Source organism: Meriones unguiculatus, chromosome 7 (assembly GCF_030254825.1).
Source record: "Meriones unguiculatus strain TT.TT164.6M chromosome 7, Bangor_MerUng_6.1, whole genome shotgun sequence".
NCBI classification, from domain to species: Eukaryota; Metazoa; Chordata; class Mammalia; order Rodentia; family Muridae; genus Meriones; species Meriones unguiculatus.
Window position 1 is genome coordinate 115,923,016 of NC_083355.1, and position 23,342 is coordinate 115,946,357.

The following is a 23,342-nucleotide window of genomic DNA, read 5'->3' on the forward strand; positions in this document are numbered from 1 at the left end:
ACCACCACAGTGTGTATCAGGGAAGGATGCCAGGGGCAGGTCCGCCCTAGCAGGGGACATCCAGGCCTGGGGGGAAGGGAGAGGCAGGGCAGGAATGAGGAAGTGAAGTTGTTAAGGTTTCCAGGCTCCAAAGCCAGAGGTGAAGGCCAGGAACTTGTGCCTGTTGACCCTTGGTAGCCAGTCCTTCCTGCTAGGAGGGAGACTGAGGTCTGAAGAGGGTAAGTGGCCTTGATACCTCAAAACCTGGGGTTCAGGGTATGAGAGGCTCCCTCTGTCACAGGGGAGGGAAAATGGTGTTTCACTGGTCAGTGTCCCTGCTTGGTCCCCCAGGTGCCCCTCAGTGGCCATCAGAGGCCTGCTGGCAGTTAGACAGGGTTCTGAGAGGTAACAGAAAGCCCGATCCTAACAAGGTTCTCCCCAGAGAGCCCACTACCTCCCCCACCCTACCTGTGAGTCCCAGGCCTCACCAGGTCCAGCAGGCCCCATCCTGGCTGTCCTGCTCCACCCAAGCCTCTGGGCTGAGTGGGCTTCCTAGCCAGGCTGGAGAGAAAAGGGAGCTTGGTCCTAGCTCTTTGACTGTCCATATGACTCTATAGGCAAGTCTTGGTGCCTCTCTGTGCCTCGGTATTTCCAGCTGTGAAATGGGCATGCTGTCAGAGGAGCTAGCATAGAGCTGGCTGAGGAGGGTGGAACCTGAGCTAGCTATGAAGCCAGGCCTCTGACCTTCCTGTGACTCCATGGCCCACCAAGCCCATAATCTACACATCAATGGTGAATGAGGATGCGGCCATGAGGCCAGGAGCCAGGGGAATGGCATCACTGGTTTGGAGAGACCAAGGAGAGATTAGGAGGAAGTGCCCATGGCTGAGCAGCATCAGACCCGCACAGAGATGGACTTGGGCCTAGTCCTTCTTAGAGCCTTGGTCTAGAAATTCCTGAATGGAAACAGGAAGTCTGGGTTTCCTGGCTGGAAGTGTGCATTTAGAATGCTGGTACCTTGTGTAAGGACCATCAGCATGTGTTCCAATGAGCCTGGCAGTGACTAGGGGCTGGGCCTGCCTTCCCAAGGCTCAGTCAGCGGGAGCCAGAGGAGGCCAAAGGTACAGTCAGGGAGACCGAGGGCAAGAGGACAGGCTCAACGGAGGAACTCTGATGGCTCTTCAGCCCTGGGACCAGCATGGTTTGGGAGCCTCCCACCCCCCTCCTACACCCACTACACCACAGAGACTCCTTAGGGTGTCTCGTGGCCATCCTGCATCCAGGCCAAGCTTGAGGGGATAGTCTCAGAGCTATCTTGAGACTCACTGACCAATTGGCTGGCTGGAAAGCCGTGTGCGTGTGTATACATGCGTGTCTTTACGGGATCTGGCACTGCCAACCTATCCCACGGGGCAGAGCCTGTGCCCCGCCTCTTGCTCCTCTCAGAAGCAGGGGAGCCTGGAATCACCCCTCAATCTCAAAGCAAAGTATCTGCCAGCCTGGTCTCTCAGTCCCCAACCTCTGCCTGCCCTGGTCTCACAATGCCTTCTGTGATGACCTCTCTCCCCTTATCTCCCAGGCCTGGGCCCAGCCTGGTTCAGTGGGACAGACTGGGAACATGGGTACGTTGTCTCAGCACCTTCCTGTCCTCTGAAGCTCGTAACCTGAAGCCCCCTTCAGTGCTGAGGCTCAGTCCCATAGAATGGAGCAGCCAGCAGGGAGGGAGCTCAGGCTGGCCACAGAGGTCCTGGCGGGCGGCTGCTTTAGGTGGCAGCCATCCTGTCACCTTCGTGCCTTCCCAGCCTCTCCCTCTTCCTTCCTTGCCTGCTGATCCTGGCTCCTTCCTTCCTGGCCCCAGAGCTCAGTAAGCCACATTCATGGGGGGGGGGCACCCTCAGCGACTTTGAGGTGTTTCCTGCAGAGCCTCTCATCACTGACCAGGCTGGGGAGGGGGCAGGAGGCTGCTCGGCACTCTATTCCCAATCTCACTTCCTTCCTTCGCTACCCCCCACCCACCCACACACAGAAAAGAAAAACCACAAAAACAAAAACCCCTTGGGAACTACAGCAGGCCACCAGAGTCTCCCACCATCCATCATCAGAGTAGCCTGCCCCGTGACAGTCTTTTTCTAGTCAGTCTGAGTCTGAGAAGGGTCTGTACTGGCGGCTGAGATAAGGCGAAGGGTTAGGTGCTGACAGCGAATCCACAGGGCTCACGGGCAGCCCTGCTCTGCAGCGCTACGGTGTCTGCTGTGGGAGGCAAGCGCTCTGTAAGAATAGCCCAGTCCAGCCTCGTGCCCCACCTCATGAAGGGAGCTGGAATGTGGACATCACTGCCACCCCCAGTCTATTCCATGCCCAGAGCTGTGAAGCCTGGACCAGGCGTGGCAAAGGTCCTTCTGTCCATGTACAGACAGCCCCACCAGCTACTCACCACTCAAAACATTTATTATGTCTAGTTGGCTTTTGTTTTTCGAGACAGGGTTTCACTACATAGCTCCGGAGGGCCTGGAACTCTCTGTCGGGCAGGATAATCTTAGACTCACAGAGATCTGCCTGCCTCTGCTTCCCAAGGGCTGAGACTAAAAGCCCACAGTGTTTTTATTTTTAGCTTTACCGATGCTACGGGGCTGCTGTTCTGGCAGGATCTGTATTCTCTTAGGCCAAAACTTAAAATGTATGTAGAAGATACAAGATTTAAAAGTCTAATATCAGGGCTGGGAGTGTAGCTCCATTGGTAGAGCCCTTGGCTAGAAACCCACAAAATCCTGGATTCAATCCTCAACACCCCATAAATTGGGCATGGTGGCACATGCCTGTAATCTGAGCACTCTTGAGGGTCAAAAGAATCAGGCAGGAATTCAAGGTCACCTTTGAAAGAGTTCTGCCAGCCTGGGATCCTGCCTTAAAAAAAAAGTCTCTCCCGCAGGGGGCTTACAAAAGCACTGCTCAGTCAAGGAATGTACATGGGATGTGGCGTTTCCATATCCCTGAGGGGCCTGGTTTTGTTTGGGGTGACTGAGTCAGAGGCTAGGATGATCCAAAAATCGAGCCTTGAGGAGCCCCAGGCTTTCTGAGAGATAGAAACTACCAGAAAATGAAACTGGATTGCTGGGAAGAAGAAAGGTCAAGGAGAGGTTCTGCTGTTTCGAGGATGCTCACTGTGTCAAGCCTGCCTGCTCCCCGTGTAGTCACTCTGTGATTAAATCCAGCCTCTGGATGCGGATAGCGTGGGCAAGAATCCCACCTTTAGACCTGCCTAGCTGTGAGTCCAGGTTCTGTCTTCTGTGTAAAACCGAGAGCACCACAGAGGATGCTGCTGAGGTGGGCTTGGCCCCTGTGAAGCGATTCCCAGGCAGCAGCAGTTGTTTCTCTGCGATGTCTCCTCCAACCTACATTGCCAGCCCTCTGGGGTTCCCAGGACCCTCGAGGGTCACTAAAAGCCACAGATGCCAGTGATGGGGCTCCCTAAGGCCCAATGGTCCCCAGCTTGAGCCTACATGACACCTTCTCTTGGGACCCCCCGGCTATCAGGTAGGGACACCCTAGGGTACTTGCAGCACCCCAGCCATCTTTGTGAGGCCTGGGATTGCCAGGAGAACTTCTACCCTGTGGCCAGCCTGTGTTATTTTGAGAGACTTGAGTGGACCATGCTCCTCAGCTGATTCCCGTAAGTCACGCTGGTTCAGAAAAGTGCTCATGGCAGGAAGGGCTAGAAGGGATGGAAACTACGCTTACATCACTGCCTGAGAACTGTTGAGAAAGGCTGGCCAATCTTCAGCAGAACAGCTGTGCCTAGGGAGGATCGCCCTTGCCGAGGGGCAGGGCTAGCCTTCCAGGAGGCTGCACCGCACTCCCCTGTAAGACTCCTGTCCACAAGACTTGCTTTCTTTCAAGAAGCCCACCCTGCCCCCCCCCCAGTAGGCCAGGCGTGGTGGTGCAAGCCTTTAATCTCAACACTCAAGAGGTAGAGGAGGCAGTCAGATCTCTGTGAGTTTGATGCCAGTCTGGTTGACAGAGGGAGTTCCAGGACACCAGAGACCTTTGTCTTGAAAACAAAACATAAAATAATAAAAAAAGACCCTTGACCTAAGTCAAGGTAGGGAAGTAGGCCTACCTACCAATTTCCCATTCCGGCAACATAAAATGAGTTTGTTTGTGTGTGGGGGGGGGGATTATTTATATCCTGGGAAGGGGAGGTGGCACGGCAATTGTGAGCAGCTTACCACAGAAAGGAGGTGGGGTACTGCCTGCTCATGAAGGGCTCTGGTCTCAACTTTGGTGATTTGGCGTGGCATTAAGGTGGCTCCTTGCTTGGCCTGTCCTGGTCACCCTCTGAGTTCAACGACGTCACTAGACCCCAGTCCCTTGCAGCTGATGTCCTGAGCAGTTCACGTCCTCTCCCAGGAAGGCTGAGAGAAGAAAGATGACAGCAGCCAACCCCACCTTGGTGCCCACTTCTGAGACTTGGTTTCCTCATCTGTTCACAAGGAATGTAGGGGTTCTGTTGAGTGCCATGAATTCCTGGGGTGTCCCTAGGAGACAGGATGTGTTTCGAGGATGCTCACTGTGTCAAGATATGGCCTGCCTGCTCCCCATGTAGTCACTCTGTGATTAAATCCAGCCTCTGGCCACAGTCCTAAGTCTGGCAATGGCCTGAGAATCGAAAGGGAGAAACTGATGTCTGACAACCAAGGTCAGGCAAGTGGGAAATGCAAGTCATCACAAAGGGGGAAGTGGGCCCAATGACCGGGAGGCCTGGAAGACGCCCTGGACCGCCTTAGTCTTTCTTCCCAGAGGGGCCACTCCACAACCAGCATGGCTCCTGTGACCAACATGACCAGCCATGCCAGCTGGTACAGCTTGTCCACTTGGCCAGGTTTTCAACACCTGCCTGGCCTCCTCATGTGGCATTTGTACCTCCTGAGCTCTGCCCCACAATGCTTTCCTTCTGCTTTCAGGTTCTCTTTCTGAGCACTTCCTCCAGCTCCTCTCTAGCCAGCCAGGGAGTGAATAGAGAGTCAATAACACGCCACCTGTGTTATTGTCCGGCCAGAGCTGGCTGCCCTTTGTGTTGTCCGTGATGGTTTAATCAGCTGACTGAATAAGGCAATGAAAAATATTGAGCAATGAAAAACATTGCTACCCGGCCCCTGTACAGAATGGAGGACAGCGCCTCCTGTTTCCACACGCAGACTCCTGGCTTCCCTGCGTCTGACTTTCATATAGAGCTGGGTTCAGATAGAGTAACCCTGAACCTGGCATGGTGGCTCACACCTGCAATCCCAGCACTCAGGGAGGCAGAGGCAGGCGGATCTCTGTGAGTTCAAGGCCAGGCTGGTCTACAAAGAGAGTCCAGGACAGCCAAGGCCACACAGAGAAACCATGTCTTGAAAAAACAAAATAAGAAAGAAAGAAAGAGAGAGAGAAAGAAAGTAACCCTGGGTATAGCAGAGTGTAGCTTCATTATTAACTTGCAGATGGCAGGGGCCTATCTGTGCCTCAGTTTCCTCATCTGTGAAAAGGGATGGTTAGGCGGTACCTAATTCATATAGCTATGATGGAATCTATTAGCAAACACAAAACACTCAGAGCCTAGCCTGGCAACTCTGGAGGTCTGAGAAAGTCAACTGTCCACTCACACGAACCGGAAGCTGGGACCCGAATGGAGCTCTGAGTTAGGTCAGTGTTCCCGTAGCACTGTCCACAGCGGCCAACCTGCCCACCGAGAACACAAAGTACGGCCCATCCACAGGAGAGAACACAATTAGGACATTTACAGGAAAACTCCAGCCCGCTCAATGGCATGGCTGGGCCTCGAGAACATCAGACTCACTACAGCAAAAACCCTGTGGGGTGGCCTCCCAGAGAAACTCGGTTTAAACTTTGCCTTTACAAACCAAGCTCTCAGCCAACCTGTAACCAGGTTGGTGTTGAACTTTGACATCGTTTTTAACGACGTACTTACTCCGGTTACATACTGCACGTTCAGCCTGTTCAGAATTAATTGACCTCTAAGAAAAATGTTATCATCTTAATACACTTTGGACTGCAAACATAATTAATCCTGCATGCTCAGCTGAATGCCTAGCTTTGATTATACTAGCCTTTCTGTGCCTCATTTGTACCTGCTGTGGCACACTGTCCCTGGGGAGATGGGGTCCAATGTCTTCTCAGAGGGAATAGACCTCACTACAGATATGAGGTCCCACTCGGTGAGACAATGAGCTTTTGGGGGGTCGTGTCCAGGTGTGTGTGTGAGGGGTCACTTACCGGATGAGAACTGACTCAAGGCCGCTGTTCTTACCAAAGGCTGTCACCAGCACGGTGAGGGTTCCTAACGGTGGGGCCTGAAACTCACAGTGAACCACCTGTAGGTAGGGGTGTCCTCTACAGGTAGCTCAAGGGGGACTCTGAGGGTCTTCCAGCAAGTCTGGCCGATTTGGCTGAACTCTGTTCTGCCCCGCAGGCTCAGCTGTCATGGGGTGTTCTAGGCGGCCCGGTTTATCTGAGTGTCTCTTAGCCACTCCTACTGCTAGAAGCTTGAAGAAACCTAGTGAGGTTGGTCAGTTTCAGGAACATCCTGAAGCTATTCTGAGTTATTTGCTTCTTGTCTTAACCAGCTCTTCCCTGCTGGATGGAAGCGCCCTGTTGTTTCACCTCCCTGTACACGGTCCATGTCCTTAGGAGCCTCCCTGCCAAACTGAAGCTTTTAATCTTGAGAAAACTGCTAAACACAACAAACTCATTTAAGGTAATGTGTGTGCACTCGACAAGACTTAGACCTCATTCTGGAAACAGTGAGGCGCAAAGGAGACAATGCCACAGCCCTCCCCCGATAAAAAGACCCACTCCTCCCCCTATGAATTATGTTGAAAACAACATGGGTTTAGCTTTATAAAACCTGATTGTGAATTTGTGTTCTATTCTGAGTCAGTAGGGCCAGGAAAAAAAAAATTTTCCTTCTCTCTCTCTCTCTTTTTTTTTTTTTACTGTATTTATTTATGTATATGAGAGCTTTAGCTGCATGCACACCTGCATGACAGAACAGAGCATCAGATCCCATTAAAGACGGTTGAGAGCCACCATTCAGTTGCTGGGAATGAACCCAGGACCTCTGGAAGAACAGCCAGTGCTCTTAACCTCTGAGCCATCTCTCCAGCTCCCTCCTTCTCTTACAAGACCATAAGGTATCTTATGTAAAAATCTGTAAAAGATGAAGACCAAAGTTGTTCATTCCTTTTTGTTACTGTGCTGTTCAGCTTAGGGAGAGAACAGCCTTGATTCAGGACCCTTAGATTAGGACCCTTAAATTAGACTCTTAGATTAGACCTACCCTAATTAGGTTACCAGAACAAGAGAGACCCAGACTCTTTTTAATAAATCAGGTCCAATTTTGAGTAAATGACACCAAGATTAGCCTTTCTCCACTTACGCAGCATCGCCACACCACCACAAAGGGAGATGGCTTTATTCGCCCACTCACGGGATCCACAGAGCAGACACAGCCATAGAATGGGGTACCAGAGACTCAGGAGATAGAAGGGAAGAGGGTGGTGTTGTATAATGGGGACTGCGGCTCAATTTTGCAGGGGAAAAGAGTTCTGTGGGGCTGGAGGGAATGGCTCAGTTGTTAGGCTCCTGCTCTTGCAGAGCCGCCATTTAGTTTCCAGCACTCGTATTGAGCAGCCTTACAGCTACCTGTTAACTCCAGCTTCAGGGATTCAACGCCCTCTTCTGGACTCCTGAGCATCTGCACCCAAGTGTGTACATACATATAAATGCACACACGTGTGTATTTTTAAGTTCTGTGGATGGAGGGTGGTTGCAGGGGCATATCAGTGCTAGTGCACTAAATGCCAACAGCTAGAATGCCCAACACTGTTAAAATGGAATATTCCATGTTATACATGTTATAATGAGTAAAAACATAAGCTAAGAGCCTGTGGTGGTACATGCCTGTCATCCCTGTAGTCAGGATGTAGAACAGGATGATTTTTGGTTCCAGGCATGCCTGGGCTGTAAAGATCAAACAAACACCCAAGAAATAAAGAGTCAGCAGTTGCTGCTTGTGGGGGAGAGGCTAACCCTGGGTTGCGTGCAAGCAGCAGTCCATCACTCTTGGCCATGTTCAGACTAGGAGCCTTTGCCAGCTGACTCCTGGCTGCTGCCACAACTCACAGGCTGCTGGAGTTGGGGTTGGGACAGCAGGTGGCCAGGCAAGCCATCCAAATGCTTCTCTCCTGTGGGATCTGTTTCTTGGCTGGCCTTTGGGAGACTATGAAAAGGACTTAAACTTTCTCTGGTCCTGAGGACCCTCTAAATGTTATCCAAATAGCCTGATTTTCAAATTCCATTTGCATTGGGAACTTCACATAGGACCTTTGACCCTCGTCCTGAATTTGGACAGGGAAGTGCTTGGTGTGCCCACACAAGACAGGTGGCATTGGCTTCTGCCGACCCTGAGTCTGCTCTGAGGAAGCTACTGTGGGCATCTTGGGACAAGATGGAAGTCCCACGTCAGAGCCCCTAGGCTCCAAGTAGATGTGGATTCTTGAAGGCCTAACTCTCTCTCTCAACCCTATCTGTGCAGTTTCCTAATTGTTTACTAGAAGTTAAGAACTGGATGGACAGAGCCGGGAAAGAGTCCGGGGCAGTCCTGTAGTGTCCCTTTTCTGTCTTTGCATGCAGTTGTGGGTGAGATGCCAAGCTTCTTGGTCTCCCCTAGGTTCCCTGTGGAGCAGAGGCACCAACCCTCAGCTTGGGCCCTGGGGGGTCAACAGAAAATGTGACCAATTAGGGCCTCAGGAACAAGAGATGGCATCTGGCTTGTGTGTTGAGACAGGGTCTCACTGTGTAGCCCTGGCTCCCTGGACATTCCTCTGAGACTGGGCTGCCTCTTGAATGCTGGGATAAGGATGGGCACCAGCCACCTCCCTGCAGCCCTCTGCACTTGCCAAGGTATGGGAGGGAGGAGAGTCTTCTTCAACCCAGCACTTGGCCACTGCTCCCCAGGAGGAAGAGGAAGTTCTGGGTTTCCCGGGACAACCCCTAAACATAACCCACCCACATAGCTGCCCTTCCCTCTCCCCTCAAAGCTGTGCTTAGGCTGACAGGGGAGAGGGCCCAAACAAAAGATGGGGAGGAGCTGAGCTCCAAGTAGAGGCAAAAACAAGACAAAACAAAAAGCTGGTGTCTCTCAGGGAAATTCCTGAGTGAGTCCATTTTCCAGGGGGCAGAAATTCCTAGGGGGTGAAACATCCCCTCTCTAAGCTAGCTCACTTTCCCCACCTTCCCCAAGGCAGACCCTGAGGAGAGGCCCTCAGAAGGGAATCCTGAGAATCTGGCTCAGGTCCAGCCTAGGAAAGCTGGGGGAGGTTCGGGTGAGGACTGCTGGTCATCTCTGCCTCTGTGACCTCGGGGTAAAGATGAGGGCGCTATCACTCAGAGCTTGGTGTACGAGGTCTTGAGAGATCCCAGTGTTAGCCCTGTACCCAGCTGGCCTTCCAGGCTTGCACAGACACAGTGGGGCTCAGAGAAGTAACAGCACGTGGCTGTTGAGGTAGGAGAGGGCGCTTCCCAGACCTAACTAGGTGCTGACTGTGTGACGCGGGACAGCAGCTCTGGGCGTGCGCCCTGCTAGGCAGCCAATCAGAGAGCGTCGTGGGACAATGGCCCGACACCTAGCGGAACTCGTGGCCCCCCTGATGCCCTTGCGGTGCACACATACCCGTGGCCAGCTCTGCCACGCTTTCTCCAGGCTGTTGGGAACAGCAAAGTGACCCTGCCCCTCTCTCTACCGGCCCGGCCCCGCCCCCTCCCCCCCCCCCAGCTCTGGAATCGGGACCTTGGCCTCCGCCAGCGGATTTTCCGCGGTTGCGGCTGGTGGGGCAGGCGGAGCCCGGGCGGAGCCTGTGGCTATTTCAGGCTGTGCCCCGCCAGGGCCAGGACTAAGGCCGTCCTGTCCCGGACACAGTAAGTGACCTCCGCCGCTGTGCCTCTGTCCCTACCGCTCTGCGTAGCTTCCACTCCAGTCCGGACACAGGATCTCCTGCCGGATTCCCCGAGGGAATGGCCCTGAGCGGCCAAGGAGACGCGGGCGGGCGGGATATCTCGGGTCCCTTGACCTCCAGCTCACCCACTGCTAGGGACACAGGCTTTACCCTGAGGCCCTGGCGCCAGGGTTTCCGCGAGCAGCGAAGTGCGCTCGCTCTCTCTGGTTAAACCGGGACAAATGCTAGGGAGGTTCAGGGTTACAATAGGAAGGTCCCAGCACCCGCGGGACTCCCTGACCGGGTGGCCTCTTGTGAGGGTGACAGAGACAGTGGGTTGCAAGACCAGTGAGATTCTCTGTAGTCCAGTCGGTGTCTAGAATCGAACTAAAGGAGGTGACGCCATCCAGCCACCAGAGGCAGCCATCCCTGTGCCTTTTCTGCCTCAGTGGACCCAGCTTGGTGATACTTTAAACCTCACCTCATCACTCTTTCTGCTGCCTCCTGGGGGGCGGGGGAAGCCTGCAGTCACAGGGACACGGGACCGGCTACAGGGCCCATCCTGGACCAAGCTCCTGGCTTGTGATTTTGCCACATCCTCTGAGCAGCACTGGTGAGGAGGAAGAGAGAGGGTTCATCCTCATTCCACAGATGGGAAAAGTGAGACCTACTGAGGAAGGAAATTGTTTAGCCCTCACACTGGAGAGAGGCCTCGCTGAGCCCGCAGCCACCATTCGCTCTTGTACAAACAGGCCTCTGATGGGACAACGGGGACCAGACATGCAGGTTGGGGCTGAGTAGCTCCATCAGCCAGCCCAGCCCATATGGGTGTTTGCCTGCAAACTGGATAGGCTGGCACAGGCCTTAAACATTAAGTCATCCTATGCGAAATTCTCAGACCTCATAAGGTTAAAGAAGGGGGCTCTCTCTTCAGGGTACCTGGTGAGGGTGATAAGAGCTGGGGTGGAGGGCCCAGGCTTCCTGTCTGGTCAGGGTGCTCTACCTATGCCCTAGTTATGGAACAAGTCCCTCAGGAAATGGGCCAGGCGGCCAAGCTGGTGGAGACAGAGGAGCCATGGGAAACAGACCTTATAAACAGTGTCCATAGAGTCTGCTGTGCTTGGGGCTAGCACCTCCCCTCTGCAGCCTCAGTTTCTCCTTTGTGATGGTGGGTTTTCCCACCTGCCTCATGGGGCGGTTCCTGGGCCCCTCCAGGTCACTTTGATGAACTGAAGTTACAGCTTGGGGTGTTTGTTCTTGGGGGACGGGACAGGCAGGCCACCTCCTGGTAATAGACCACACTATTTACCTGCTCCTGCCTGCTTCGTCCCTCTAGGCTAGCCATGCTCCCGCTGGTTGTCCTCCCTCTGACAATCCAGATACAGCAGGGGATGTGGGCCTGAGAAAGGCCAGTCCTTTAAGCCAGATGCTCAAGCTGTTGACCACAAGGTTATTTTAAACTAAATAACACGCTTGCTGGAGAGAGAAGGGATGGGGTGGGCACCTCAGAAGGGAGTGGAAACAGAAGGTTTTGTGAAGTTGCATCACCCCATTTGTAAGCAAGCAGAGTAGTAAGCTGGAGGCCAAGCAGCATGGGTTCCACACTCAAGTTGCTGTGCGACCTCAGGAAGCCCTGAGCCTTGCTTCCAGGCAAAAGGCTTCCTGGGGTCATTTACCCAGGGTCTGAAGTCTGAGCCCCAATCCTAAGCCAGCATAAAGGACAGGCTCTGTTCCTCTTGTGGTCCCAGTACAACTGCTGTGTTTTTGCTTGTGGTATATTTTGCTTGTGGTATAAAGCTAGTTACAAATGTGGAAAGGAGGCAGAGGGAGGAAGCAGAGGCTGGTCTCAGTGGAGGGTGCTAGGGTTCTGCAACCACCCATGGCTGTGAAACTTTTAGGCTGGCTCTTGCTGTCCCGAGAAATGGTAACCTGTGTCCTGTCTCCTCACCAAAGTCTGGTGGAGTCAGAGAGGTCCTCCCTCCTCACATCCCTTTCCCTCCACTATCAAGGGAGGGTTTACCCACGTGCAGAGACTGCCCCTCCCCCAGGTCTGGGAGGCCTGGAGCCTCCAGTGTCTTCCTTGCCTAGCAGGTGGGCACTACAGTACCTGTGGCCAAGGAGGGTTAGGGGCCAGAAGGTGCTGGTTGTGGAAAAGAAAACAGCCCTGTCATGGCTGGGAGGTGGCTCTGCACAGGCCTGGGGGCCACTCATGGTGAACTCTGATGACTTCATCTTCCACCTCTGACCTGCAGGCCTGAGCCAGGGTGATGCTGAAGATGGTGACTTTCTTCCAAGGGCTTCCTGGCCAGCAGTCTGTACTAGGGACCCTGAACGTCCCTGGAAGCCCCCCAAAGCCACGCTCCACATCTGAAGCGGAATCAGAGGCCTCCATGTCAGAGGTTTCCTCCGAGGACCTGGTACCACCCCAGGAGGCTGGAACCGTTCCTGACAGGGAGGAGGAGGAGGCCGAAAAGAAGAAGAAGAAATCCAAAGGGCTGGCCAACATGTTCAGTGTCTTCACCAAAGGGAAAAAGAAGAAAAGAGGTCAACCCGGATTATCCGATCCGGAGGTCCAGCCCCAGCCCCAGCCGAAGCCAGCCGGTCCACTGCTCACAGGTAGGCTGCGGCCATCGTGGGGCTGGAGTAGTAGCGTGACTAAACTGGTCCAGGTTTGGGCGGCGTTGGGGGGCCCATAAACCAGCCAGCCAGGACAGTGGGCAGATGAGACGGCTGGGCGAGCCGCCAGTCCAGGAGACGGGGCCCTGTGCTGGGGTCTTTTCCGGGACACTGGTCTCGTCCCTGGAATCTCTGCCTCTTCGTGCCCCGGGCCGGGTTCGTCCTAACGCGGGTCTCTGCGCTCCAGTGGAGGAGCTCAAGGAGGCCCTGGAGCGCGGGCGGCTGGAGACGGCGTGGCAGGTGCTGGCGCTGGAGCAGGCGCTGGAGGCGGCGGCGGAGGCGGGCGGCACGAGCGGCGAGGAGCTGGTGTGGCGGCAGAGCAAGGTGGAGGCGCTGTACGCGCTGCTGCTCGACCAGGTGCTCGGCGTCTTGCGGCGGCCGCTGGAGGCGGCGCCCGAGCGCCTGCGCCAGGCGCTGGCCGCGGTGTCGCAGCAGGAGCGGGAGGACCGGCGGGCGGCCGGGGGGCCCGCGGCGGCCGCGCTCGAGGCCACGCGCCCGCGCCGCTGGCTGCAGCTCTGGAGGGGCGTGGTGGCCGAGGTGGCGGCCGAGCGCCTGGACGCGCAGCCCGCGCTGGCGGCCGACGGCCGCTCGGAGGCCGAGAGCAGGTTCCTGCACATGGGCCGCACCATGAAGGAGGACCTGGAGGCGGTGGCCGAGCGGCTGAAACCGCTCTTCCCCGAGGAGTTCGCCGTGGTGCACACCTACGCCCAGAGCTACCACAGGCACTTCGCGGAGCACCTGTGCGCGATGGCGCAGTTCGAGCTGTGTGAGAGGGACGCCTACTTGCTGCTGCTCTGGGTGCAGAACCTCTACCCCAAGTGAGCCACGCCGGTGGGTGGGGTGGGTCCCCTCTGCGGGACGGGGGCAGAGACACCCGAACCCACGGTGTCGGGGTGAAGGGGGAGAGTTGAGAATTGTGCCCCACAGGTTGGCTTTGCACTTCCGTTTCCTGGACCTTGCCGTTCTGCACTTGGGGGAAGGGACAGGCTTTGTTATTCATTCTGGGGGAGGGCAGCTCCACTCAGATGAAACGAGGAGGAGGGGCCGTGAAAGGGGCATCTGGACATGGGTGGCGTGGGGGGCCCGGATGGGTGGAGCTGGGCAGAGCTCGGGGCTTGAGGGGAGACCAGGCCTGGGGGAGTCAGGGAGTCTTACGTCCTGAGTCAGTTCACATTTTAATGGATGTACAGGCAGGCAGGCAGGGAGGGGTCAGGGCGTACAGGGAAGTAATAGGGAGGAGAGTGCTCCAGGCAAGTGGACTGACGGTTTTGGAAGCTGAGCTGCTGTGTCTCAAGCCAGCGGTGAAGCAACAGTGGAGCTGCGCTAGCTGTAGATGGACCTTCGGCTAGGCCCAGCCTCAGGCATCCTTTGATTGGCCCAGACTCCGTGAATCCCAGAGTGTGCCTACCTGTCATCCACACCAGCCGGTGGGGGGAGGGGTGGGAGGCAGGGAGTGACTTGTGTTACAGAGTGAAAGTTCCACAGCACTCGAGACCAGGAATTCTTACTGATTCCTCAGACCTTGAGTGTGAAGTCTGCAGGAGGAAAGGCTGGGGGTATCCAGTGTCAGGAGTGTGTAAGCAATTGGCCAGGTGCTGAGCCAGCCTCCTGTGGGAGGGATGGAGAAGGGGGGGGCAGGTGAAGAGCCGGGAGGGCACAGGGAAAGCAGATGCAGGCTTCCCAGGATAGCTACTGGGCCCTGATATAGCTCCTGCTGCTGTGTCCTGACGCACCAGGAAATGCCGGGCACTCATGCCCCCTCCTTCCTGTCACACCCTGGGGTCTCCTGGCTTGGGGTGCAGCTGCAAAGGAGGAAGCTAAGGCTAGCCTGAACATGGAGTCCGAGGGAGCGTGCTGAGACCTATGGGGGACAGAGCATGACTCACATGTATCCAAACTGGATGACGGGCACAGAGGGTCACTCTCAAGGTTCTAGGCAAACAAAGGGACTTGAGGAAGTGCCAGGGCTGGGCAGGACCCCTGGGAGTTCTGGGCCACTTGAGGCACCAAGAAAGCTCCATGGGGCAGTTCCAGGGCAGCCCTTCCTGTTCACCACGGGGCTGACCTGGGGGAATGTTGAGGCTGGCTGGCAGGGCCAGTGGAGTCAGGAGCTGTGTGTTTATCTGTGCAAAGGGGAACCTGGTAGACAGATCAGATCTGAAAGCTGCCTCTGGGGCGAAGGCATTGGTGGTGGCCAGGGCAGAAGCAGAGGGCAGGAGGAAACTCCTTCCATCAGCCAGGCAAGAAAGGGTGAGGGCTGGTTGGGGGTGCAGGGCAGGCTCCAGGCCACGAGGTCTGGGAAACTAGTTGGGGGCGGGGAGAAGAGGCAGGGTAACTCCAGCCTGAACTAAAGGAGGGTGGTCTGACAGGAGCAGAAGCTGAGGGTGTCAGCTGAGGCAGTGGGCTAAGCTACAGGGGTGCTGCCGGGGCGTGTCTCATGCCAGCGTCTCTCTCATGCCAGCGTCTCTCTGCTCACAGTGATATTCTGAACAGCCCTAAGTTGGCACAGGAGCTGCAGGGCATCGAGCTGGGGAGCCTCCTGCCTCCCAAGCAAATCAGGTTGCTGGAGGCCATGTTCCTGTCCAATGAGGTGGTGAGTCCAAACGTTAGGGCTAGGGCCTGGGAGGGCCAGCTGGAGGTAGAAGGGAATATCAGGCAGGATGCAGGACTCCCCGAGAGTGTGACACCTTCCGGATGAGCTTGGTGACATGCTCACTGCTACTGGGACCTGTATTTTCCCCCCTAGACCAATGTGAAGTTGCTCATGGCCCGAGCTTTGGAGCTAGAGTCTCAGCGCTGGGCCCAAGATGTGGCTCCCCAGAGCCTGGATGGCCACTGCCACAGTGAGCTGGCCATTGACATCATCCAGGTACCACTATCTGCCCCTCAGGCCCAAGGTGCACAGGGACAGCCACAGCTCGTTTTTGGCGGGGGGCGGGGGGGTCCAGCCCCATGCTCCTCCCTCCCACACTCGACCCCTGCCCCAGTCCAGAGAGGTACCTGCTGTGCTCACCCTGTGCTCCCTGCAGATTATTTCCCTCAGCCAGGACAAGGCTGAGAACATTACTCCTGAGGTGGGGGTGCAGATAAAACAGCTGCTGCTGGTGGAGCTGGCTGCCCTGCTGAGGAGGTGGGTGTGCCCACAGCATCCGGGGTCCCTGGCACCTCTGAGAGCCATGGCTCTTCTTGCACCTATGTCGGGGGGCGGGGGGGAGTCAAGCTAAGTCAGCTCTGCCCTGACAACTACAGCCCAGGGTCCTCTGCCACCACTTCAATTCAGGGCACAATTCGGGGCTCCCATTCAGGTTGGGGAGACCTCCGCCGGGAGTCTGTGCTTCCTGACTCTTCATCAGCAAAGCTCCCTGGCAGAGCAAGTCCCTTCCCACGACACCCTCAGAAATAACTTGGTTTCGTCCCCACTTCTGAGAACACCATCAGCCGACTATAACAGCTGTAGAACAGAAGACTGGGAAAGAGGGGAAAGAGTGGGGACCCCAGAGTCAGGCAGCACTTTCTCTAGAGCTCTGCTGGGGCTCAGCTCCTCTGGCCTTCAGGTTTTGCAGCTTGTAATGTATTGTTTGGGAGCTTACGGCCCCTCCCGGCAGCCCCGGCAGACTGAGGGGAGTGGCTTTTGTTGTCCCCCTGTTTGAACTGGTCCTGAAGGTGCCCTTTCTGGTTCTGTCAGCTACCAGCGTGCCTTTGATGAATTTCTAGAGAAAAACAAACTGCTGAAAAATTACAGCGTCAACATCATGGCCAACATCAACAACTGCCAGTCGTTCCGGTGAGAGCGCCGGGCAGAGCAGCCTGAGGGAGAGACAGGGCAGATGGAAGGTGGAGCGAAGAAGGGGAATTAAAGGGTCACAAGGCTGTGAGGAAATGACTGGGCTTGGAGCCGCCCCAGCAAAGGGGTGGGGTGCTGGAGGAGTCAGCAGGATGCAATTTATTTATTTATTTATTAGTTTAGGCTTATAATAAAACTGTGAAGCAGAAGCGAAGGGTGGAGAGCCGGAGACTGGCCAAAGGCAGAAGGGGATGTGCCTGGGGCACGGGGCATCCATGGGGAGACTAGGGGATGTGCCTGGGGCACGGGGCATCCATGGGGAGACTTGGCCTGGATCCCACAGGGGTAGGGAAAATAGTGGGGTCCTGGAGCAAGACCTAATTTAGGAAGACTAGTCCAGGGCTCACTGCGCGATGCTGTAGGCTGGGCAGTTTGTCCCGATCTCTTGCCATTCACTCTCCAGGACGTCTGTGGAGCAGAAGTGGCAGATGCCTCCTGATTCTCTCAACCACCTGCTGGAGCCTCTGAAAGAGCTTAAGGCTCATGGCTTTGACACCCTGCTCCAGAGCCTGTTTTTGGACCTGAAGGTATCAGGATCCCCGTTCTGGGAGGGGGGGCATCCTGAAACCTGGCACAGGAGGGGAGGCAGGCAAGGGGGTGCAGAAGCACCGGCCTCGGACCTGTGGGGGGCACAGATGGGGATGTCCCAATGGCAGCACCACAAAGGGCTCTCCAGCTGACCCCCCCATACCTGGCTTTGCCTTGGCCTGGCAGGGTCACAGGGCTGGGAGCATCTGCAGAATTCTCAGTCCCCCCCACACACTCCATTCCTGGGGTTCAGGACCTTAGACTGCTAGGCTCCATCTCCTGGGGCCCCTCTGGAAGCAGAGGAGAGGCTCCCTGCTCACCTTCAGAACCAGAGGTGCAGTGGACAGCCACGTAGGTCTGGGAAGCCTACAGGGTGACCCTGGTAGACCTGGCACAGGGCTCAGGCCAGCCAGGCGCAAAGCCTTGTTTATGCAGGAATTTATTTATTTAAGAGGGAAGCAGGGGAAAGACCTCAGGGCTGCAGACGGGCTGTCCTGGCAAGATCTCCCGCACCACAGCTGGATGGATGACCTTGGAGGGAGGGTACACACGGACCTGCCTCTGCATCCGATCTCAGAGCAGGGATCTGAAAGCCAGCCAGCTCCTGGAAAGCCCTGGGGACCCTGCTGGTCATGAGTGTCTATGTGAGGGTGTCTGCGCCCGGCTGCCCTTCCTTTCTGGGCGTGACCAGACATCCTGCCTCTCGCCTCTTTTAGCCACTATTCAAGAAGTTGACGCAGACCCGCTGGGCAAACCCAGATGAGACACTGGAGGAGATCCTCGCTACTGTGGACAGCAGGCTGCCTGAGTTTTCAGAGCTGCAGGATTGTTTCCGGAAGGTGAGGGCTGGTGCTTGGAGCTGTCTGGAAGCCGACGATGACAGTGTTTATACCCCACGCCCCACGTGTGTTCACACTTTTGCCTCTGTGTATCCCTGGCGTTTTGTCTTGGAAGCTTCAATTCATGGAAGAGAGGAGCCCCCTCCCCCTAGGGTGGGTGTCAGTGCGTGGCTCACCCCCTCCCCCTCCTCTGCCTGCCCAGGAACTCGTGGAGGCCGTGCACCTGCACCTGGTAAAGGAGTACATCATCAGGCTCAGCAAGAGGCGCCTGGTCCTCAAGACCACCGAGCAGCAGCAGCAGCTGGCAAGGCACATCCTGGCCAATGCCGAGGCCATTCAGCATTTCTGCACTGACAATGTGAGCGGCCCACTCACCCCGGGAGCCCCGGGCAGCCCCACAGGGCCTCTCCCAGCCCGGCCAGACGCTGCTCTGAGTCTTAGTGTCCTCGTGGGGAAGGGGCACCATCCCTCAACCAGCCATCTCTCGGCAGGGCTCCACTGCAGCCTGGCTGCAGCCTGCCCTCCCCACCATTGCTGAGATTATTCGCCTACAAGATACCAGCGCCATTAAGATTGAGGTGGCCACATACATCACCCGTTACCCTGACTTCAGGTGAGCACTAGGGGCCTTCGGGAACTGGTTGGTCCGTGCCAGGGTCCACTGTGCTGTGAGCGTGCTCATGACCACTCACATGCTAAGGCTCCATCCAGGTGGGGCCACGCCGTCATGCCCAGCATTGAGCTGAGACCTTTGCCAGGACTACAAGCAGTTGACATCACCAGGGCCCTATAACGGCTAGCTGTTTATCGTTTGCACCTGAGGCCTACGGAGCTGAAGGAACGTGACCCATAGCCAGTCATGGCACGGCTAGGTAGCATTTCCACAACTCATGTGCTGAGCCTTACGTGACAGTACTATTCAAAGACGGAAGTGAGGACAGGGCCTGTCGCTCAGCCTGCATGTGACTGGCACCCTCAGGGTCCTGTTCAGGACTTGGCTGAGGACCTGGTGAACCATGGAGAGATGGTGTTCTCCCCTATGCTGGGTCACCTGACGTGAAAGTTTGAATTGGGTTCACTCGGGTTGACCTAGCTCAGCCCGCTCTAGTCTGAGGCTGACCCACCTGTTCAGTCATCCACCTACATACACTGACCTACACACAGGCAAGCCAAGCCCCCGTCTGCTAATCTAGGAATTTACTCTCCTGCCACCCACAAAGCCATCTATTCATCTACCTCTACCTGACTTCCCAGGTAATTACCCATCTGTCCTGCTTACCCAGCTGTCGATTCTTCTGCTCATTTGTCCATCCGTCCAGGTCTCTGTCCATCTCTCTGCTTGCCTGCTCATCTGCCTGTCCATCCATCCACCCTTCCACACGGTCACGTACCCATCCTTCCACTTCTCGGGTGCCGACCTGTTTGTTCATCTGCCCCCTAACCCAAGCACTTTCCCCTCTCCTCTGATCACACCAACAGCATTCGCTGTTCTGTGCTCCAGGCTGCAGTGAAGTGCTGGGAAAGCTCCGTCTCAGTCCCCTTCCTTCAGCCTAGTGAGGGCCAACCTTGATGAAGCAATTAAGCAGAAAGAGAGAATTCCAAGTTCTAGGGTTTAAGCATCTTGAATTACAGGGAATGCTGGACCAGAGAGTGAAAAGCCGTTCAGAGAGGCGACACTTGTCTGAAACTTAAAGGGTGGGGAGGAGTTGCACCCCTCGGGGGTGAGGAGATATGTCTGGGTAACAACCAGTGCAAAGGTCTGGAGACAGGGAGAGACAGGGAGGGCAAGGCAGCCTACTGGGCAGAGCGGCTGGCGCAGGTTCTGCGGCAGGGCCTGGAGCCGGGGCAGCCAGCAGGGGCTGTGAGCAGGGGTGTCTGTGAGCAGGGCTGACTGGGTGCTCTCTCTCCTTGCCAGCAAAGGCCACCTGAACGCCATCCTGGCCATCAAGGGCAACCTACAAAGCAGTGATGTCAAGAGCATCCGGAATATCCTGGACATCAACACCGGAGCGCAGGAGCCCTCCAGGCCCCTATTTTCACTTATAAAAGTTGGCTAGCTTTTCCAAACGTCTGCTACGCTAATGACCACGCAGCGGACGTCAGGCACCACCCCAGCCGGCAATGTTCAAATAGCACCGGCTCCCACATTCTGCCGCTGCTTCTGCCTAGCCCTGGCTCTGGAACAAGATCTGGCAGCCAAGATTAGACAGTCGCTGTCCAGTGGGGCCCAGATCCTACTGTGGGGAGCCGACGTGAGCCAGAAGTTTCTTGTAAATGATTATTCATCTTGGGTGCAGCGCCCCAATTGCACTACAGTCTGTGGTTTAATGGCCTCCTTTGGGTGGTCCTGAGCAGCCCCCTCCAGCCCCCTAGGACAGCAGTGAAGCCTCATCCTGCTTCCTTCAGCCCAGGGCTATCATGAGATAGAAGTGAAATCAAAGGAAGAAGGAAAAGATTCTATCTGATCTGGGGTCTGGAAGGAGGCTTGCGACCTGCCACGGTGGAGCTATACCAGAGCCTCTTCCCTAGCGGCCCATGACCCTGCCATGTGGCTCCTGGTAGCACTCCTGGAGGGCCCTCTTACTCACACCACGTGGGCTGCCCCAATGTGCGCGCGCGCGCGCACGCGTGTGTGTGTGTGTGTGTGTGTGTGTGTGTGTGTGTGTGTAGGGAGTGACCCAGAAGGGGTCCTCCCGATTCTCAGGCTGAACCTTCCTGCTGTAGGAACAAGCCAAGGGGCGGTCTCTGTGGCTCCACCCTTTGAAGTCTGGGAGCTCAGGGGTCCAGCAATCACTCTGTTAGCTTTCTGTCGGTGCTGTACCAAGTTTCCAAACAAACATTGATTGGGTCTGAGCTAGAACTTTCCTTACAGTTCTGCAAATCAGATGTCTGATACTAGACTGAAATCTAAGTGTGGTCAGGGCCCATTGCTTCTCTAGGCCCCAGGGGCTATATTTCCTGGTCTTTCCAAGTTTTCAGAGGTTTCCCACATCTCTTGTCTGAGGCCCTTCTACCTTCAGAGCCCGGGACAGCCACACATCCGTTCTTCATGGCCCCCACAGTCACCTACTGTGACGCAGGTCCCTGTGATGGCACTGAATCTGCCTGCAGACTTGTTAGCAGCCTTGATTCCAGCTGTTTGCCATGTCACCTACTAGTCACTGGCTGTGGGGACCAGTGGATCCCACAGGGTCTACACTGGAAAACAGGAACTCAGTGTCCCATCAAGGCACCTGCTATTGTACAGACCCTGCTCCAGAAAGCCTCCTCAGCACTGACCCCCTTCTCTCGACATGAAAGCCTCCTCAGCACTGACCCAGCCCTGATTCTCAGGGGCTCAGGCTGGGATCCGAAGCCCCTTCTCTACATTTATCCCTTTTCCCAGGTACTTGCCTTACAAAACTGGCCAGTGTGAGCAATGAACAAAGCCTTCCTTCATATCTTCGTAGATGTTAGCTTGTTTGATGACATTAATACTGTTAATATTTTTATAGTGTTGATTTTGTATGCGTCTACTCAGGACAGAATCCAAGGGATTTTTTTTTTATGGCTTGATATAAAACTGATTTCAAAAGTGGCTCTGGCGTGGTTTGTTTGGGGAACTGCAAGGTATGGGGAGGGGCTGGGGTCTGTCTAGCAGCTTCAGCCTCCCATTGTCTGCAAACCCTTTCTCCTCCAGTTCTGGTTCACTGCCACATTCCTGGCTCCCCAGCTCCTCTGGTCCAGCCTATAATGTGTCTGTCCCCTTTCATGAGCCTGGGCCTGCTCCTTCACCCCTGCCAACTAGTCACCCTGAGGATGGGGCAGGGTCTGGTGGGAAGATGAGGAATCGGCTGCCATCCTGTACATTTCATGCCTTTGGTACAGTGGGAAGGGCACAATGGCCTCTTCCTCTGTACCCCAGTTCTGACTTACGGTTTGGGGCAGAGCAGAGTTATTAGAGAGTAAAGGGGGTATGACAAAACCCCTCCACAAAGTTCAGGAAGGATTCTAGGGGGGAGTGAGGAATTGGTGTGCACTTCCCCATGCAATATGTCTGTGTGTGTATGTGTGTGCGCGCGTGTGTTGCTAGAGAACTTCATGGGATAAGCATGGATGAATCCCACCACAAAGAGGGGTGACAGCTGGGGCAGGAACCCTCAGTGCCATGCCACTGGCTACAGACTTGTTTGAGTCTTCACAAAGCCCGGGGAATTGGAGTCAGAACATTCCTACTTTACCTGGGACCAACTCGCTAGGACGAAAGGAGACCTCTTGGCCAAGACCAAGGGGAAGTTACACTTCTGGGTCAGATGATCGTGCAGAGCACACTGAGCCCCAAAGTGCCAGGTGCGAAGCAGAGGATGACAGTGCCTGGGTGACCCCAGTGGTTCCCAGTTCTTGGTGAGGGTAAGGCCCAGCTCCAGGCACCAGCCTGTCTGCCACTTGGGTTCTCCACCAGCCATTTCTCCAGGAAAATCCCATGAGAAGCTGGATTTGCCCCAGAGAGAGGAAGTGAGTCACTGGGCTTGGGGGCAGAGGCTCTGTACATCAGGCCCGCAGGCCCAGAATGCCGAGCAGGGGGAGAGGTCGCCCTGGGCCTGAGCTCATCCCTGCTGTTGGAAGCAGAGCTTGGTTCCAGGCCCACACTGAAGGGCTCGTTTCCTGGATGCCCACTGTTTACAGAGGCCCAGACAAAGCCCATGTAAGAAAAAAGTTGAGAGCTAAATGCAGCAGGGTGCTCATGAAGGTGACTTGGAAGAGATCAAGTGGGCACCACGAGCTGTGGCTTCATGAGGGGCCCAACTAAGGGAGAAGACAGTTGGTGAGGATCCGAGCACGGACTTGGACTGAGCGGTGGTTGGACAAAGGCTGGCTGTAGGAAACAGTGGTGGACTTGCCGGGTGAAAGCAGGGCGTGGGGGAGACCCCGTAGGAGGGCAGGCCGGAAAGCAGTGACTTAGCCCGGCCACGGCCAAATTCAGTCCAGCTGTCAAGGGAGGGCTTAGAGAGTTTGAGGAGAGGACTTAGTGACCTGGGGCCTGGAGAATGGGAGCCAGGAGAAGCCCCAGACTTCATGGAGCACTGAGGTTCCCCAGGAAGAGAGGAGGGGTAGGGAGGACTCTGCTGTGGACAGAGATGGCTTGTGTTAAAAGCAGGTTGACTCAGCCTGTGATCTGAGGTGATACTTCTGGAGATGAGGAAGGCCTTGGGTGGCTGGGGGAGGGGCTGAGAACCTGGGGGTTTCGGGAGAGAAACCAAGCTAAGCTCAGTCTGAGAAGTCTGCAGAAAAAGATCGTGGCTCCTTTCAAGACTCCGAGTAATGATAGCACCCTGGGTAAGATTGCTGGGAACCAGGCCTCCTCTCGCTGCACTGAGGGTATCATTCGGCAGAGCCCTGTGGAGGGGGTTTGAGACTAGAAGACAGATCTGGAAGCCAGCTGGACTCTGTCTGGGCCTCCGTCTGATCTGTGATCCAGCAATTGTACAGAATGACAGGTGCATG

The 23,342-nt window shown here is 55.6% G+C and overlaps 1 protein-coding gene across 1 annotated transcript; it reads left to right on the forward strand.

Moving 5' to 3' along the window:
* The first annotated feature begins 9,802 nt into the window (after positions 1-9,802).
* On the forward strand, positions 9,803-21,435 carry Tnfaip2 (TNF alpha induced protein 2). The gene is made up of 12 exons (XM_021645562.2): positions 9,803-9,954; positions 12,224-12,587; positions 12,835-13,465; positions 15,126-15,240; positions 15,394-15,516; positions 15,677-15,777; positions 16,333-16,431; positions 16,895-17,018; positions 17,736-17,858; positions 18,061-18,216; positions 18,350-18,471; positions 19,774-21,435. The coding sequence occupies exons 2-12, from the start codon at positions 12,239-12,241 to the stop codon at positions 19,913-19,915; spliced, it is 2,085 nt and encodes a 694-aa protein (XP_021501237.1). The 5' UTR covers positions 9,803-9,954; positions 12,224-12,238; the 3' UTR covers positions 19,916-21,435.
* Positions 21,436-23,342: the final 1,907 nt, after the last annotated feature.

Excerpts from the sequence above, each read along its gene's own strand:
- Tnfaip2 (XM_021645562.2), top strand. The coding sequence starts at position 12,239 with ATGCTGAAGATGGTGACTTTCTTCCAAGGGCTTCCTGGCCAGCAGTCT. Across the intron at positions 13,466-15,125 it reads GTGCAGAACCTCTACCCCAA|TGATATTCTGAACAGCCCTA; the intron begins GTGAGCCACGCC and ends CTCTGCTCACAG. Across the intron at positions 15,778-16,332 it reads CTGGCTGCCCTGCTGAGGAG|CTACCAGCGTGCCTTTGATG; the intron begins GTGGGTGTGCCC and ends TGGTTCTGTCAG.